This window comes from Colletes latitarsis, chromosome 9, assembly GCF_051014445.1.
Source record: "Colletes latitarsis isolate SP2378_abdomen chromosome 9, iyColLati1, whole genome shotgun sequence".
Classification (NCBI taxonomy): Eukaryota; Metazoa; Arthropoda; class Insecta; order Hymenoptera; family Colletidae; genus Colletes; species Colletes latitarsis.
Genome location: NC_135142.1, coordinates 20,117,281 through 20,137,532, shown reverse-complemented (window position 1 = coordinate 20,137,532; position 20,252 = coordinate 20,117,281). Strand labels below are relative to the sequence as shown.

General features: G+C 35.3%; 1 protein-coding gene across 1 annotated transcript; it reads right to left on the bottom strand.

Annotated features, from left to right (window-relative positions):
• Positions 1-9,238: 9,238 nt before the first annotated feature.
• Positions 9,239-20,173, bottom strand: LOC143345666 (uncharacterized). The gene is made up of 10 exons (XM_076773029.1): positions 20,169-20,173; positions 19,874-20,117; positions 19,554-19,712; positions 19,005-19,331; positions 18,590-18,938; positions 18,149-18,374; positions 17,751-17,982; positions 17,400-17,625; positions 16,891-17,230; positions 9,239-16,718 (listed from the first exon to the last, which is right to left on the bottom strand). Exons 1-10 carry the CDS (start codon positions 20,171-20,173, stop codon positions 9,668-9,670), a joined length of 9,159 nt encoding a protein of 3,052 aa, XP_076629144.1. The 3' UTR covers positions 9,239-9,667.
• Between the last annotated feature and the right edge of the window lie 79 nt (positions 20,174-20,252).

The following is a 20,252-nucleotide window of genomic DNA, read 5'->3' as shown; positions in this document are numbered from 1 at the left end:
GCACTGGGTGGGGAGCGGGGTGAGCTGGTCACGTAGTCCAACGTCTCGACTCTCGGTGGGTATTTGCGAAAGAAAGGTTAAACCTTATATCTCGAATAACCGAAAATAAAGAAAATAAATTAAATAAATACAGAAAGATACTAAACAAACAATTAATTACTTAATAATTTATTATCTTTACACTCTCGTGGCGTCACGATGTAACGCAGCCTGTCATTGGTTCTGCTTGGACAACGAATATCGATCTGTTATTCGATATAAAAGTAACTAGATCAATTGAAATATATTAATTCTAACCATAGAAACATATAATGCGTAAATATTAATTTTCAATCTGAATTTCAATTAGCTTTTCATATAAATGTTTCTTTTGTGTATAGTATAAAAAAAATATGTATAGAATACAAAGAAATATTAATAGTCACATAACATTGACTCTCACCAAATGACTGTTCTAGTTAATTACCTGTCTGTATCTATTTCTTGTAAATTCTATAATAGTTTTTAAACGTAATTTTATTCTTACATTGCGAGCAATCCTAACCCAGCTGTGTTTATATCCTGAGTCCGGCCGAGTCCTGAAGACCGGCTGTGTTTATATCTTGAGCTGTTGGCCGCTCGAGTTCACCTTGTAGCTGGGCTCATGATTTCGTTGCCAGCGAGAGATAAAAAACTATTGCTTTACACGTCTATACTATCCACTGTCTGTGCCCTTAATCCGTGTGTTACGAGAAAAATATTCCTTCCGATGTCTACTCCATACATTACTATGCATGGACTATAGACTAAACCTACTCATTAGCGACACAGAATCAAGATACAGTTTCAAATCTAGTGAATAAATCTAGTGAAAATAAAAACGAATAATTTTAGAAGATATACTATACAAAACGGAACATTTATATGAAAAACTGATTGATATTTCAATTGAAAGTTAATGTTTAAGCATTATATGTTTATATGATTAAAATTAATATATTGATCTAGTAACTTATATATCGAATAACAAATCGATATTCGATGCTCAAGCAGAGCCAATGATTGGCTGCTTTGCATAGTGACGTCACAGATGTATAACGATAATAAATCTGTAATTAATTGTTTGTTTGGTATCTTTCTGTGTTTATTTAATTTATTTAATTTATTTCCAATTATTCCAGGTATAAAGTTTAACCTTTCCTTTGAAAATACCCACCGGGAATCGAGATGTGGGAATACGTGACTACCTTACCCCACTCCCCACCCATAATTCCGTTCGGCTGCTCTGCTTCGCGTTCGTCATTCGCTGTCCGGAAAGTGGTTTGATAAGTGCGTTGACGGCGTCACGTCTAATTAAGTACGTATTTCTTATTTCTAACTGTTTCTATTCGCAAATTGTTTTACTTTCCTACTCGCCACCGATGCCTTGATACAATATTAATACGCATGTATGACAAATTTGTGTTTTATTGCTGTTGCAGATCGAGATTGTGATTCAAGCACGTGGAACGCTACCGGCATGCAATGGACGCCATAAAACTTCGAAATTTCGTACGTGAGCATATGTGCATATATGTATATTTCTTATATCTTTCCATGAAGTTCACATATGTGCTTAATTATTTGTTACTTTCTTTCAGAAATTTTGATGACCACGCGCAATGTGGTCGATAGAATCTGTGTTTGTTCCGTCTAATAGTTTTCAATTTTCCGAACCAAAATGGCTCTGTTTAAATTATCGTTTAGAGTTTAGGGAAACGCGAAAGTCGAGTCAGGGTTATGTACTTGAAAATTACTTCCAGAGCATTAGAGCTTTCTTTTCTTTACGAATCGCGTGAATACAGTCAATTGTCCGCCGATTTTAATTTTCGATCGCGATAGAGTCAGTGTATCATTGAAGAGAAATTTCGAGTGTTGCTCCACGAGCCAAAAATGTAAGTATCATTATATTTTATTCTACGAATAATACTTTTAGAAAAAAATTTATTCTTTCAAATTTTAATAAATGCTCTCATTATAATATAATATAATATTTTCAAATTCAATAGTTACTTTTATTAAAACACATTATTTTCTATGAGAAACAGTAAGATGAGAAGAAAAAAGAAAGTAGGAAAGCACACTGGTGCTTACTTAATTGTTTCTCATTAATATAATATAATATTTTCAAATTGAACAGTTACTTTTATTAAAACACATTATTTTCTATGAGAAACAGCAAAGTGAGAAGAAAAAAGAAAGTAGGAAAGCACACAAGTGCTTACTTAATTGTTTCTCATTAATATAACATAATATTTTCAAATTGAACAGTTACTTTTATTAGAACACACTATTTTCTATGAGAAACAGTAAAGTGAGAAGAAAAAAGAAAGTAGGAAAGCACACTAGTGCTTACTTAGTTGTTCCTTACTCATATAATATAATATTTTCAAATTGAACAATTACTTTTATTAAAACATATTATTTTCTATGAGAAACAGCAAAGTGAGAAGAAAAAAGAAAGTAGGAAAGCACACTAGTGCTTACTTAATTATTTCTCATTAATATAACATAATATTTTCAAATTGAACAGTTACTTTTATTAAAACACACTATTTTCTATGAGAAACAGTAAAGTGAGAAGAAAAAAGAAAGTAGGACAGCACACTAGTGCTTACTTAGTTGTTCCTTACTCATATAATATAATATTTTCAAATTGAACAATTACTTTTATTAAAACATATTATTTTCTATGAGAAACAGCAAAGTGAGAAGAAAAAAGAAAGTAGGAAAGCACACTAGTGCTTACTTAATTATTTCTCATTAATATAATATAATATTTTCAAATTGAACAGTTACTTTTATTAAAACACATTATTTTCTATGAGAAACAGCAAAGTGAGAAGAAAAAAGAAAGTAGGAAAGCACACTAGTGCTTACTTAGTTGTTCTTTACTCATATAATATAATATTTTCAAATTGAACAGTTACTTTTATTAAAACACATTATTTTCTATGAGAAACAGCAAAGTGAGAAGAAAAAAGAAAGTAGGAAAGCACACTAGTGCTTACTTAAATGTTTCTTATTAATATAATATAATATTTTCAAATTGAACAATTACTTTTATTAAAACATATTATTTTCTATGAGAAACAGCAAAGTGAGAAGAAAAAAGAAAGCAGGAAAGCACACTAGTGCTTACTTAATTGTTTCTTATTAATATAATATAATATTTTTAAATTGGACAGTTACTTTCATTAAAACACAGTATTTTCTATGGGAAACAACTAAGTGAGAAGGAAAAGAGGGAGTAGAGGAGCACATTAGTGCTTATTTGTTTCTTATTTATATAAAGAAATATATTCAAATTGAACAGCTACTTTCATTAAAACACAGTATTTTCTATGAGAAACATTTAAGTGAGAAGGAAAAGAGGAAGTAGGGGAGCACATTAATGCTTAGTTGTTTCTTATTAATATAATGAAATATTTTCAAATTGAACATTTACTTTTATTAAAACACAGTATTTCTTAGGAGAAACAATAAGTTGAGAAGGAAGAAAGAAAGTGGGAATGCACATTAGTGCTTACTTAATTGTTTCCTGTTAATATAATATAATATTTTCAAATTGAACAGTTATTTTTATTAAAACTAAGTGTTTCCTATGAAAAACAATAAATTAAGAAGGGGAAAAGAAAGTAGGAAAGCATTTATTTTCATTAGTGCTTGCTTAATTATTTCTGATTAATATAATATAATATTTTCAAATTGAACAGGTACTTTAATTAAAACGCAGTATTGTAAATGCTGATAACTTCGCTGACGGTTTCCATTGGGCAGCAACATTATCATGGACTTGTCACAACGGTAGTAATTCGTCATAGTCAACATTCGGTGAGTCGCATGTGTTTTCTGTTCCTCCAGTCCCCAATCATGTTGTAGGACGAAAGGTCCGAATCAACACGGGTGACCGGTTGTATATTAGTATTTTCAGCAAGTATAGTGACCGCGGGTATTTTTTTATACCCGTGAGTAGAAACACATATTGTTTTATTTTTTAGTTCAGGATAGGGTTTTTTTGTACACCGCGTTTTTTAAGATGATAAATGCTGCATATTGAATGCATATGAGTATATAATTCAGTAATGTTTAAATAAAAATATTAATAACAATAAAATACATAATAATTTTTATTGTATGAATGTTTTTACATTTGATTAAATTTATTATACAATGCTGATTCTCTTGATAATATTATTCTTGTATTGAATATTCATCTCTTTTTATATTTTTCTCATTTCATGTTAAAATATAAATTGATAATTATAATATAAATTGATGATTATTGAAAATATTATAGATTTTCATTAGCTGTTCAAAAATTTTCATTTTTTTAATATATTAAATATTTATAAAATAGATATTTTCATTAACCTGTTAACCTCAGGAAGACAATTTTTTGAATATTGATAATTTTCTTAATTATTACAACGTATGATGTATAATATATTAAGTACAAAAACACATTTCGCGATAAGTCGATTTTCGAGTGAAAGTAACGAGCATTGTAAACTATTTTCATATTTTAAAAAATTTACTTTGACAACAGAATCGACAGAAAATAATTAATATATATATTAATAATTTAATAATTTATTTAAAGGAATTATTTAAAATTTTTAAAGTAAATTATTTTATCGTCAATTCTTGATTCATGTTTATTCTTTTAAAATATTAAATTCCAATTTCAATAATTTTGTTTAAAAATAACATTTTTCAGTATTAATTTATTTTGCTCTTGATATACCGTTTCGTTATACTTTGTTATTTATTAACCACTCTTCTAGTTCAGGATTTTCAGGTTATTATTCCGTGTTTATTGCCTAACCTCATGCACGTGCCCAGGCGCTACTTGCATAAGCGAAAGCAATTAGCACGATGACTTAGTTTATAACAATTTATAATAATATACTTAATTAGCGGCTGACATTGGTTAGTGAATCGTGCACGACGTATTTTCCACATATGTGTGTGTGTGGTTAGGCTGTGGAAATGCGTCGTTTAAAAAGTAATTACAGTTTACAAATAAAATTCTATTTCGTAACATTACATTTCTACGAATTTCAATAACAATATTAAACTTTTATGTACTATTTATTCGGTAATTGTTGGCATTATTGTGTGCATATCTTTTGCATACACGAAAAATATAATATAAAATACTTAATAAAATATGAACATTATATAACAGAATCATCAGAAACAAAAATAATTATTCTATATACAATATATTATATCAAAGACTATATTGCATTGACTCGTTCTATAAAAATGTTTTAATAAATAATATAAATACGCAATGGTCACTATCTCTTGTCAGTTGATTTCAGGAATTGGTACGTACATTAGAGTGCGAATGTTTGCAATGTTCGGATGTCGGAGGAACCCCGGGGCGTCCTCCCTAGTTTAGGCCGCACCCGAACATTTTGTATGAGTACCGTGGAGTGTATGTTTGCGAGAATGAGTTTTGCAATATTTTAAATATAGCGTTAGGTAGGTAGGTAATTTATTTTCTGGTGTGTGTGTTTAGACCTAAGTAGGTAGGATCAGGGATTTTGAGAGTCGAAACGTTGACCAAGTCAAGCGGTTTTGTACCGTTTGTTTTGATTTTAGTTTCGACCCTTGGAATCTCGCGGCGGCTTTAAAGTCGCTCTTCGCGATCGCGGTCGTTCGCGGTTAGGTTCCCCGAATCGCTCGTCCCGCTCGAGTTTCTTCACACTTGTTCCGATAACGATTCTTAGAATCGTTGAAGAACTGTGTATTGCACGGAATCTCGAACCTAGGCTTAAGTTTCAGGCTTTGGCAGGACCGCCGAAGAAAGAAGAGGCTCAATGAGTCGAAGAGGCCTTGACAAACTGTCTCAAGAGCGGGCTGCAACAAATGGCTCTTTATCTTCATCTTCGGATGAGGATGGAAAATCATTCTATGTTTCTACTTTGTCACTATACTTGCCCGTAATTGTAGTATTTAGTAGTTTTTCAGATGGCACTTGCACGAGGACATCTAATATTTTTGAACAAATCGCGGTTTGCATTAGTGTTGCGGAATAAGAATGTTCGCGTTTGCTTCTAGGATAGTGTTGCGACGAATATAAATATATCATTACTGTTAGAGTTGCGAACGTTGAATATTTTTCGTGTTTTCTTTCAGAGTAGTGTTGCGAATAAGGACTGATAGCGGGTTGCTGTTAGCGTTACGAAGTTTGAGTATTCGCGTTTCTTTGTTTAGTTAAAGTTGCAACTAATTTGCATTAATTGTATAGTTCCACTTAGAGTTGCGAACGATTTTTCACGTTTGCTTTTTCAGGGTAGAGTTGCGTGTAAACGTTAATCTCGGTTTGCAGTAGCGTTGCGAAATGTGAATACTAATCGCGTTGCAAGTTGTAAATAATATGAATTTGATCGCGATTGTTTTTAGTGTTGCGGTTCTTTTTCGCGTTTGCTTTTCAGGGTTGAGTCAAGAAATCACAAAGAAGAAGATGATTTCCTGCATCAGCTGTGGTTCCCCACAATCTGAAGAAACGATTACGGTTGCCTTTTTCACTCCCTCCCGTACAGTCAACTGTAAGGATGTCAGGAATGGATAACTGACGTGTAGGTTGATTCATATATTCAGACACTATTAATTTAACTATATAACTATATTATTTGATATTATAAAATACTATTCGACAAAAAGCACATAATAACAGAGGCGTAAAAAATCATAAGCGACTTCTCTCGTCTCCTATCTATTACAAATAAAAAAGGGTCACCGACATCAGAAGACCCCCGAACTCCTTTCGGCTTAAACCTAAATATTACACTCATTGACACGCATTTTATCTTAATCTAAACATTTTTATCGTCGATTCCAACGATAACGTTTCCTTCTCGTGTTACCATTCCTCAGTTTAGACGTATACAGCAGAACGCTTTTTACATAACTCGCATTTATTAAATTTCAATGAAATCCATTCACATGCATTTACGCACTCACTACAGACTGTGTTCCCATCACAGTAATTCAGTAAATAGTTTCTCGATTGACCGCCATCCATGGGAAGAGGACGCTAAAATCACCTTTCAATTTTTAGGTCGGTATAGCAGTCAGCTTAGGTCACGAGTTCGTAAGGTGTAAGGTCTACTTGTATACCTCGTTTGTGCTTTAATATCGGCAACTCATGATCGATAATCGCATTTATCTCTTGGGCTCTCATCGAGCGTATCGTGCGCTGATATAACTGGTTGGTAAAAGATAGCGGAGCTGGTAAGGTCGGAATCAAGGATACTTTTATAACAGAATAACAGGAAAGGTAGTAGCTTGTTCCGACGCTATTGATGCAAATACATAATTATCGCTGACGTGTCAACGACCATATACGAATAACAAGATGTAAATTAAGCTTTCTATGGATAGTGTTCTTGAAATTTACTGTCTGCGGTGACGGGGTTCCCTGTTATTCTTGAAACGTATTCCAATATTTTCATCTAGATAAACATGTACTATACAAGACTAATTGCTGAGTTCTTACCTGTGGTTTCGCCCGCATTTTAAGTATCTAAATTTAACAGAATAGCATTAATATTTTTCTGGTTAATATTATAAATTAACCTGGATTTATTACAAGAAGTTTTTATCACAATTAAATATTTATTATTACAATGTATATAATAAAAACAAATATTACATTAGGAACTTATGCAATAAACGTAACGTAATATTAGAATAAACTTATTATAAAATTAAATTTAATAATAATAAATCCTAAATGAGGTATAAAGTACAGTCTATCAAAAAATTAACATTCGTATCTGTATTTAATACTTAATGATAATGATAAAGTATAAAACAGTTTTCATTATATCTGTGATTTATATAAGTTTTATCTGGGATTAAGTACATGAACGAAAGAATCGTTTCAGATTTTATACATACGTATTTACAAGATAATTATAAGCGTCGTAATATTGAGAAACAGTTATAATAAAAAATTGGTCGGCGTATCGGATCGATATGTGCTGATTTTTTTCCGGACGGTTGGAACGCTACGACACTACATTATTTAACGTCATAAATTATATAAACAGTATTTACTTTTACGAGAAGATAAAGATATCTTACTTATTCTTCAATAGAACCAAAAAACTCAATCAGTAACAGATGGTCTATTAATATACTATTAAAAGAAATAACAAATACAATATATAAAATTGATAAAGAATTTATATTTATGCAAGAATAAACTTCTTGTAACTGATCACAATGATAAATTTTTGTTAAAGTTTCTACCTTATTCCGTGCTTAATTTAGATGGAAAAGAAGTAATATGAATTTTATAAAACGTATATACTTTAATTTGTAAATGTTTAATTTTAATAAGAAAATTTATTTCTATTTTAAAATAACCGTATAACCAGCGAACGTTTGTTTCGAGATATTGTTATGTTCTTACTTTATAAATTTGATTGAAAAATTAATTTTTGTGTATTTTAATTTCATAAGTGACAAAATAACGCTGTTTGGGCCACACGCACTTTTCTACGTTTTCAATATTTATATAAAACAATCGTGAACTTATAATTAATTTATATTTTTTAATCATACTTGTAAACAACTTGTGTAAAATTTGATAAATATGTTATTCCATTACGATTTGATTTCAACTGATTTTATTAATTTCGTTGGTAAATACGTACACATATTTTATTATATAGATATTCACAACGACCAATCTAATTAGTTGCTCTTTCACTTCTGCCACCTATATTCATTTCATTTTATTTTCTAATGAAAAGTACGTCATAGAATGTGACATCTATCATTCATTTTCAACAACTTTCAAAATCTACGTTTAAGTTAGAGTTAACCCTGCATTTTGTGCGTGACGTGATTCAGTTTAATTTCAGTCCCTTCTTCTTTTCTCCCAGACATAATAATTCACAAATAATAAGTTCGCATTTATATTCAGCACACTCTATACACTTCTCAACAATTAGATGTAAATATCTGTTTCTATTAGTTGGAACAAATTAATCGCATTGGAGTTAATACTTTGCCAGTTGCAAATTTTTTTTTAACTGCAAACAACATGGCTTAACTTAAACTTCTATTTTACCCTTGATGGTTACACTCAAAGAATCATCGTTTTGGTTATGTAAAATTGTTAAGATTTGGTATGTAATTCGATCAATATTACTAACAATTACTTTTGTCTAATGAAAATATTTTTTTTATTTGCATGAAGATGGTATAATAAATTATGCTCATTGTCAGTCAAAGTTCGAAAGAAACTATCAGAATCGACACTATGGCGGCATAAGTGATCTTAAATATACATAAATATGTATATTCTTCGAAATGAACTTCTATTTATTGCCTGTTAGTATTACCTCTAGTTGTAGGTTATATCCCGATCGGTTGGCAATACGTTATTAGTTTTAGCTTAGTTCTTTGCAGCGTGATTTAATATCCATTCCATATTTGGTGAAAAAATCAGAAAACTAGTCCAATTTTTGTGCTGCAAAGAATTGAAACTTTTAATTATAAATATTCCTTAGTAAAATTCGTCCTGAATAATAATCAACCCTGAAACGATTTAAAAATCGTCTTGTTAGACATTTAAAAAGATTTATTTTCGAGAACAAACGGGACTAAGGTTTTTACGAATTTATGATGGCGGTGTAGTGCTGTCGGCACGGAGTTGCGATGGCGCAGCTTCGCTGTAGGCGATATCGAATACGCTTTTCTTCTCTAAAAGTTGCTGGTGTCTTAACCTGTTTCCACCTTGAAGGGGTATGGCTATTCCCGAATCAAAGTCTTCATCGACGTGGTCATGTTCCATCGACGATTGAACGTCAAAATGTTCCGGCGATAATTGTGGCGATGGGTGAGGCGCGGGTGGAGGGTGAAGGTAAAATGGCGCCGGTACTTTCTCGTACTTATACTCGGAATGTTGTACCAGATGGTGTTTGGTGTCTGCTGCCGATGCTGTAGGTGGCGTCGATGCAAATATTTGAATAGGTGGATCTTCGTTTTTTCCACCTTCGGCTTTCCTTAGCTTTCTTCCCTGACGTACGATGGCTTTTAATTGTTCGGACTCTACGTTCACTAACGGTTTAATCTTGCGTCTCGTTCGCGGAGTCGTGTTTGCGCTTGCTTGATCCGGTGTCTTTATTTCATTATCGGACTTTTGATTTCTCATGCTCCTCCTCAGCCATCGTGGAAGCTGACTCTCGTCATCCACAGCCCTTAAACCTGCTCTCCTCTTCTCCATTTCTTCCCGATTTTTCTTGTACCAAGCCATGTACTTAGGCTGCGTTTTACTGTCGCCAGTTTTCGGCGGAGTTGGATTTTTCTCCCCGCTGCTGGATCCCTTTTTATCTTTTTCAGATTTTAATTTCGACGTGGACTGTTTTCGCTGTTGTTCACCGTCCGTTTTTCTCAACTGTGCCGCGTGATTGCTATCCGTTGGCTTCGATCGATCAGTGACAACCTTTTTGCGAGGCTGATGCCGAACATGGCGCGCTTGATCGTGAAAATGAGCCGCTTTCTCTTCGGACGATTCTTCGGAAGAACTTTTCTTCTTTCTTTGCAACGGAAATCTTTTCTTTTCTGCAGCTTTCATCTTTCTTTCGCTCGGTTTGAGAGATTCAGGTCTCGCGCGTTTGGAAACTGCTGATTTCTCAGCGCCTTGCGGTCGATCAAGTTCTTTTGTTTGAGATTGTAACATTATACTCCTTGTGGGTTTCGCGCTAGATGAAGACTCTTCATCGTATTCTAAACGAGTCTTTGGATTTAGTTGTCTTTGTTCTTGGATGACTTCTTCGACAACGTCAGCTAATGCTTCTTGTTGAATATTCAAAGGTGTCTCATTTTCTTTATTAAATTCTGTATCCTCGTCTTCAGCTGTTTTAATTAGAGTTGTCGGAGAAGGATGTTCTATATTACTATCATAAGTTTCTTGAAACGTTCTGTCATCTTCGTCTTTCATTAATTCAATCGTTAACGATGCATCTTCTTCGTCTTCCATGTTCTGCATATCAATGCTTTCTTTTTCGGGAGACTGTCGAGCACGGTGTCTTGGTGTTTGATACGGTCTGGTGGTCAGCGTCGTCTTCCTGGAAATATCACTCGATGAATCACTGTCGTCTAAATCGTCCATCGACTGTATTATGTTTGTAAAAAGTGGAAGGCTTACGTCTGCGTATTGTTCTTCGACGTTTGCTTCTCCCTTCTCTTCCGAAGATAACGTTTCATCCGCTTTCTCATTAATTATATCCTGTTTACTCGTATCATCTTGAGAAATTAGAAACTTGTCTTCTTCGTGCGATTGTTGACCTAGAAATGGCTGCATTTGCTGTTTCTCCAAGGCAGAAGTTTGTTTCTCAACAAATTTCTCTGCTTCTTGTAATTTAGTTTCTTCGCTCTCTGACTTCACCTGCTTTTCAGGCTCGGGTGTTTTCCTAGAATCTGTTGGAGTTTCTGATATAATGAAATCTAATGCAAACTTTTCTTTCGCGGGCGTCTCGGACGTCAGAGGAGGAGTTTGAAACAATTCTATTCCGTGTGAATTGCTGCTCACTTCGTCCGCTGGTTCGTGCAGCTCGCTTTTCTTTTCGCTAGTTCGTAATAACTCGCTATCTACGGTAGTGCTTTCCTTTGATGTCGTTTCGTGTAAAATATCCGTCTTATCCTGCAATGTATCGCGTTGGTCCCCCATTTTTTCAAGTATTGGCCGTACCGGTGATGGTTTATCGCTTGAAGATTTGTCAGATTCTTCCAGCGTTCTAGGTTTCTCTTCTGACATCTCATTCGCTTCTCCGTTTTCTTCGTGGCCTTCTTTTTTTGTTTCAGTAACTGTATCGGTTTTTGAATCACCTTCAATTATTTTCTTCGGCGAAGTTACAGTTTGTTTATCTGCAGACGCGATAGATGTGTCTTTATTTGCTTGTTCCTCCGTGCTTTCAGCGCTTGTCTTTTCTTCCGTGTCTTTTGAAGATTGGTCATCCATCTTTACACTAGATGGTTCGTTATCGTTTGAAGATTCTAATTGATCTTTATTTGTATCATCGGTTGGTAACGTAATCGATTCTTTTTTATTAACATTATCGGGAGAATGGGGTGGGAGTTCATGACCTTCAGTATCTGTTTCACTGCTTTTGTTTACCGACTTTTTCTCACCCGTAAATTTATCGGCTAGTGAGTGGAAGGCTTTAAACATTTCTGAGAAGATACCTTCTTTACTAGTCTGGTTATCCGGTGCTTCTTTTACGGGAGATGTTTCTATTTTATTATCATGATCGTCAGAGGCAGGATCCGTTGGAGAAACATCATCTTTCTGAATAAACTGTTTATCTATTTCTGAAGAATCAATCTTTTTTTCGCTTAAAGTATCTTTGCTAACATCGGCCGTTTCTGAAATATCTTGTTCATGATTAGCATCATGTTCCACTTCTGGGATATCATTCTTTTTTTCACTGATAAGATGCTGTTCAGGTTCTGAACTTTCAGAAGGAATAACGTTCTCTTTTTCATTAATTTGATGGTCGTCAATTGTTGACGGTTCTTTAATAACTTCTGTTCCTACATCTGGAATCTTTTCCTCTCCTTTATCAGGGGAAATATTTTCATGCTCTTTAATTGGAGAATCATCATTTTCATTTTCTTTTGTAACTGTTCCACTTTCTCCTTCAGAATGTTTTTCTCTTTCTTCGTCCGAACGAATGTTTTCTGATACATCCATTTTTTGATCATCACTTGTGATCTCTTCTATAACAGTTCCTTCCTCCGGATCAGTAACGTTTACCGCGTCTAAAATCATATTTTCTTTTCCATTAATTTCACTATCCTCAACTGTATCATCTACTATATATTTCTCTTCTTCAACAGAAAGAATATCTTCGTGTTCACTAATGTGATCATCGTCGATTTCAGTTATTACAATAGTTTCTACTCCTTCATCTAGAATTTTCTCTTTGTCCGAAGAAACATTTTCCTTATCACTAATTTCACTATCGTGAACTATCGTTACCGTAGAAATTTCTTTTTCTTTATCTGATGAAACAACTTCTTTTTCAATAACTTGATCACTTATTGTCGTTTCTGCTGTAGATCCTTCTTTTTCATCTTCAGTGCCTTTTTCTATCTCTGGAGTTTGGCTGTCATCAATTTTAGGATCATCACTTTCTTTCACTGTATCAGAAATTTTCCGTTTATGTAAAGAATCAGCTTCTTCATCTAATTTAATTTTTTCAGTAGTTTCTTCTTCTCTGTGAGAAGTTTTTCCTGTATCTAAATCAACGTCTACTTTTTCAAAATCATTTTTTATAATTTCCGGTGTTTCTTCCTTTTCCTTTTCAGCAACATGATCATCGTGTTCAGATTCTTGATCTTCCATAAGTTTTTCTGGCTCTAGGTCTGCTGCTACATTTTCCTGTAGAGTTTCCTTTTCAATGCTTAACGATTCAGTTCTTGGGTCCTCAACCGATTGTTTAATTTCTTGTATTAATTCAGTTTTACCATTACTTTCTGCTTCTGTTGGTTTTTCTATTTCTAATTTCCTTTCTTCTGTTTCTTTTATATCATCTGTTTCTTCAACATCTTCTTTTGTTTCCGTAATTATTTCAGTATCACTTGGTAATACATCTACTTTCGATTCTTTCGGTGACATTGGAGCCATTTCATGTTCCCTTTCTGTTTTTTCTTCTTTTAGCGACGTTCTTTCTTTTTCAGTATCTTCTGATAAATCTTTTGCTTTGTCATCTAAATGTTTACTTGCATCGTCTAATACCTCATTCTCTTGTTTATGTTCCTTCTCTATATTTTCACTTTTTTCAATTTGATTCTCAGCACTTTCTAACGTTTCATCTTTTTCTGCAACATTTCCTGACGTATCTTCCATAACTGGTATTACTTCCTTCGTATCATCAGGTATTACTTTATCTTCTCCATTTTTTACATTCAATTTCATAACATTTCCATCATCAGTTAACTGTTCGCTTTCTTCCGTGTATTGCTTTGATTTCTCAGGGCTTGCTCTCATTATTTCATCTTTTTCTTGATCTACTCCATCTTTATCACTTAATTTCACACCTCCACTATTAGTTAATTCTTCTTCGTTGCGTTGACTTGGTTTCTCTGGGCTTGGAGTTCTCATCGTACTTTCTCGATGATCTTCATCTTTCTCTTTCGTCTCTTTAATACTTTCGCCATCAGTTCTTTGCTCATTTTCTTCCTTGGGATGCATTGATTCCTCCGAGATTGTGGATTTACTTTTGGGTGGCGTCATTTCGTCTCCCGATTTTTTATCTTCCGCAACGCTAGCCCTAATCAATGTTTCTTCTCTCCTTTGTATATCTGGAACTACGCAACTCTTAATTAATTGCTCCGCAACATGTAACAATGTTTCAGAATTTTCTGTCATTCTTTTTGTACCTACTTGTTCTTCTTTCTCGGTAGCTTTCACGTCCTCGGCTCCATCTTCTATCGATTCTATTTTAACATCGGTATTAGATTTCTTTTCACCGTTTGTCTCTTTTTCGTCTACGCTTTTTACATTTCGTCCTTTTTCTGCATAATCCGATTGTCCCGTGCTTTCCATTTTCGATTGCGAAACGAAGTCATCGCTGAACCTTTCAATCGCTTTTTCAGCGACGGCTTTTCTGCTTCGGTGCGCGCCATTGAATTCTGTACTCGAAGAATCCGTGCTGCTTCTTTTTTCAATTCCCGATGGGGCAGGTGTAATTGCTTTACCTTCCGGTTGGTTCGCCATTGTATCGGTGCTCGTTTCTTCGGTTGTGTTATCTTTGCGGGATACGTGAGCTAATTTTGAAGCTCGCGTTACCATTCTACCAGTCTTGTCAAACTTGGATTCCGTTTTTAAAGTTTCCTTTACAGGACAGTCCTTTCGTTTCTCAATTTCATCGTTTCGAAATTCAGAGCTTTGTTTTTTAAGCTCCCGTCGGTCAACGTGTGTTTGACGTTTCAGCTTCGCGTGGCCCTGGATACCGATTGGCTTTTGCTTGGATTCCTGCCGAGTACTGCCCTGTTTTTTCGTTTTGTCAAAAGTATCGTCGTACTCCGAACTTCCGGTGCTCATAACGTGAGACTGTTGGTATTTCAGTTTCTGTTTCGTCCTGGCTATAACCGTCTCCTTCTTCTGTTTCCCTTTCTGTTCAGATTTCGCTGTACTTTGCGCGAATTCGGTTGCCTGCCTCTGAGAAACGTCGATTTTCTTGGGAGGTTTCTTCGAATCCGCGTCTTTTTTAGATTCCTTTGATTCCAACTTCTCCTGGCTCGTGCTATCGCTACCAGTACTTTCTTGACATTTTTTGTCGCTCAGCTTACTGAGCTTTTTAGTAAACAGCGTGAATTCCTTTTCGAGAATCCGGAAACTCGGCTTCATCACGCCATCCGACTTCTTCTGCGCTTTCAATTTCACCTCTTTCTTTGGACTCTTATCGACCACCTTCTCGCGACTATGTTTCTCGTTTTTAACTCTTATTTCCGGTGAAGAAGTAGACTCGGTACCGTTCATTTTTAGATCGTCGTCCTCGCAGCTTTTCTCTTCGAAAACTTTCTCGCGTTTTTTCTTAGACAGTTCCACGGAGGACGACGATCCGTCCTCCTTTTCGTTCAATATTTTGTAGCTAACGGTGGTTTGTTCAGTCGATTTTCGTCGAGCCTGCATCGATTCCTCTTCTTCCCCTTTGTAGGAACTTCCGTTCCCGTTTAGAGAGTCCGAAATTTCTCGGAGCACTTCAGGCTCGAGGGAGATCTTTCTATCGTCCTTCGCCTCTTTCGTTTTTTTCCGTAAAATGCTCAGCCGTTTGTCGAAACGAGGACTGCCTTTCTCCTCAATCGGTGATTTCATCCACAGAGTCCGAGATCTTTTCCAGTCCCCGTCGCCGTACTTTTTTCGCGATTTCAGCTTTTTTCTGTGCCTCGAATCCTCGTCGGATTCGTCGTTGTCGCTTCTGCTTCTCACGTGACGATCCGTCTGAGTGGCCGCCGTCCGATCGGTTTGAGTAGCAATGGCTACCTGCCCAGGAAGGCTCTGAGTCTCCAAGTAACTTCCAGAATCCAGCATCCCGCCTTCCGCGTGCCGAATTTCTCGTTTCAGTAACAATCGAGTCAGCAAAGCCTTTTGTTTAGCCAGTTCCATATCGTTATATGCGTATTGTGGTTTATTAACTTGCACGTGCTCTTTGGTAACGACCGATGGTCTGTCGGCCATCATAGGTCCAATCACCATATCATCCTGCCTTTCTGGTCTCAGTGTTTCACCTATCTGAGACTCCTTTTCTATTTTTGGCGATTCGTAATCGCCATGATCGATCACGAGCCTCTGTACGTTAGGTCCTATTTCTTCTACGTGTTGTCTGTGACCTAATTCAAGTCTGTCGGGCACCAGAATTATCTCCGGCGGCTGTTGTTGATAGATGTCCTTCGATCGTTGATGGGATTCCATGACACGAGCTGCTTCGATGTCCTGCATCGACAGCTCGTGCCTCGACTTTTGATCCTCTATGAACCTCTGAAGAATTATGTCCTTGCCATCGACGATTAGAGTTGTTGGACAGTGGTGATGGTGATGGTGATGACTCGTCGTTGTATCCTCCACTTGTCCTCTGGTGACCAACCGTAGAACCTCAGCGTTTCCTTCGCGGTAAAAGTGTTGTTCCCTTATCAGTTCCCCATTCATGTCGGGCTCGACGAATCTTGGACCAGATCTGAATCAAATTTAAGATTTACGATATTAACTATATCACCGATTTCCGTGATCTCAAAATATATCGAAGAGAAAACATTTGTGAGTGTTGTAATACTTTGTATAACGCGTTAATCATGTCATAAACGTAGTAAAAAATTTATAAGTAACAGCTTACCTACCTTTGCCTGTAACCTTGGCGTTGTATATCCGAACTTTTATCCATGTCGTGTCTCTGCAAAGAATCGAATTCGGTCAAGTTGTAGCCTCTTGGCTTTTGCCCCTCGACATCTTCCATATACATTCTTTCCTGTTCGTCTATTCTACTCTTTCTCGAATGATCGTAAGAAGTAGCATCTCTTAACCTCGGAGCTTCCTGATTTATTTGGATGTCGATCGGTTGACCAGAAATGTAAGCAACATCCCCGGGAAGCGAACAATTTTTTACATTCCTTTTATTAAATTGCCAATTTCTCCTTGTTGGGTCAGCACTCCATGCTTGCTTTCTTCCCTTCCACGATCCTGAAATTCAACGTTACGAAAATTTAATTATTATACAATTTCTGTACAAATTTTTAGTTAACTACGCGAATGTTAGACTACTCTGTTGAAGTAAATAAAATATACCTTGATTGGTTCTTCTAGACGAAGACACAATTGGAAAAATTAATTTATTATGGGCGCGTCTTACCATCAATAGTTACTGCTGGTTGTCGATGAAGATGTCGTTTTGGTCTTCCATCCGATCGTGCGACCAATGTTTCCGAGGAATGCACTCGTCTTTTCCTAGGTGCCATGTAAAATGGACATCCAGGACAGATACAACAAATAATCAACGCGGCTATGGCTAATAGCATGAGCAAGCCCAGAATGATCAGAAGCCAAAGCAATAATTTATTTTCTGCTTTGTACACCGTCTGAAAATTATATTTAATTCTTGTACATTCGATATTAAAAATATCTCGCCAATGTTTAACATCGATTATCTATACTTTTAATTATAGTATATGACGATTGTCACTACTTGTATGTATATACGTACGACTTCCTCATTATGCACACTGACGATGCTGTTATTAGTAATAGTTTGACCATTGTTAGTATGTGGGATCCCATTAACAGGTACTTTCGTGTCACTGACGTTCATTGTCGTAACTGTGTCAGTGCCACCGATAATACCCACGCCATTAGCAGCTAATGTCTCCCGAATTTTCTCTACGTCCACCAAAGGTGTACCTGGTTCCGTTTGTTCGACGCGTGCTACAATAATGCTCCTATAATAGAATATTTAAACTTCCATTTTAAAGAGATTGCAAACAACAGGAAATATAAAATGTGTGTGTAAATGACTATATAGGGTGATCTAAATTCTTAGGATTTGGGAACACCTTGAATATTTTATACAGTAATTTCGTATCTTAATATTAGTGCATCTCTAACCTTTTTCCTCCTCCAGGCAGAGTGCTTGCACCGCCTGTATTATTTTGTTGTGTGTAAGGACGGGTCTCTAATACCGTAACTCGGCCACCAGTTATGGTTGCCAGAGTTTCAGCAGTTTTTATCGAATTTGGTTGCTCTCCTGGTACTACAAACATCATTATTCGAGCTTCCATGGCGATTCCGCTGATGACACGAATTTGTGTTACGCTTGAGAGGTGGGGTATACCTGGCAATATCGAAACTGGTTTGTAAGATTCTGGCAAAGTTAGATCTTAAAATGTCTTCAATATTTCGTCGTCATTGAGTAATTGTTGTTATTAGAAACGATTGAAAGTTGATTTTTTAAAGAAATTTGTATTATTATTTCAGAATTTTTTTTAATACCGCGTTGTATGTAAATTAAGAAGGCTACTGATGATAGTGAATCTTTCATTCTGTTACCTAAATCGTATGCCCTGGCAGTGAGCGTGTATAGTGCATCTTGATTATCCCGTTTTCGTCGCCTTTTTATTACTTCGTTTATGGGAACAGTTTTGTTTCGACTGTCAACATCCATAAATACTTTCATCGCGTTATCCGGAATTCTTTCCTGATTTTTGATTAATTTCTTTTCAGTTTTCTTAACGAATTTATCATAAGCACTCTGTTTCTTTCGTCTGATCTTCGTTATCGCCGATCGAAGGATTAATTCGCCACTAGTTTCGTTTAAATAAAATTTATTCTCGTAATTACCGTGAATTATTTCGTATCTGACTATATTATTGGGTGGTTCTGCATCGGCATCGATGGCCTGTAAATCGATATTTACATTAAAAAATAGAAACAAATTTATATTTTAATAGAACTCTGAGTATACCTTTATAATAGCCGGTGTAGTGAAGTTCGTTAAATCGGCGTTTAACATAAATTCGTAGACATCTTTGTCAAATAAGGGTGGATTATCGTTGACATCGAGTAGATTAACTATCAAAGGAACGACACCACTGTTACCGTTGCCATTTTCATCTCGAGCTTCCACGGTTAGTTCGAGTTTCGCTGCAACTTCTCGGTCTAAGGAATATCCCATGGCCACAGTTATTAATCCTGTCTCAGGATCTATCGTAAAAGCTTTGCTTCCTTCGCCTGTCAAACTGGTATACCGAATATCGCCATAAGCTCCTGTATCTATATCGGTTGCATGTACCTGTTATATATCAAAATAATTGCAACGTTTCGTCACTTGGAATTTGTCGTATACTTTTGTGTAAATAGTCTCATTCAATTCATCTATTGTAAGTATCCTTACAAAGAAAATGAAAGTCGAGGATTGTTTAGTTCTTGTTCGTTTAAGAAATTTAAGAATATCTTCAAGAATAAAGAGTTACAGCTCTGTTGCAAAAATTGTGAAATCAAAAAGTACTTTTACCTGAACGACACGTGTTCCCGCGGTGACATTTTCAGACAATGTTACGTCATATGATTCTTCATCGAATACCGGTGGATTGTCGTTAATGTCCCTTAAAACTATAATCGCTGGCACTGATGCTGAGAGATTTGTCGCTGGACCAACTTCTTGAGCAACGATCTAAGCACGTTGATGGCAATGTTAATAGTGTTTCATGAAGCATAGATTGGTTTGAAAAATTAGAATTACAGTACTAAATAGTTTTAAACTTGGTTTCAAGTAAGGTTTTAAATTTTTCAAGTTTTCCTATTGTTACTTCTTTGCATAAAAGTTGTGCTTGCCTTAAATGACAAGGTTTTGTGCAATTCATAATCAATGAGCGTGTTATCTCGGACAATGATGACAAAATCTGCAGTCCTTTCTGCAACCGTTGGATTTATCTCAAAGGTGCCATTATTATTTTCCAATTTCAACGCAAATACCCCAGCTTTCCCAATATCTTCATCTTTCACTTTGGTCGAATATTGTTCACCAAAGTTTATCACGGTACCTGGTTCTAAATTTTCATTGATCGTAGCTATGTAACTATAACAAGAAAATAAAATATTAAATTACCATTTCTATAATGAGAAACACATCATATAGTGGTTAGTATTCTGTTAGTTGCATACTTAATTTAAATGCTACATTTTGATTTGGACAAATTGAGTTAATTTACTA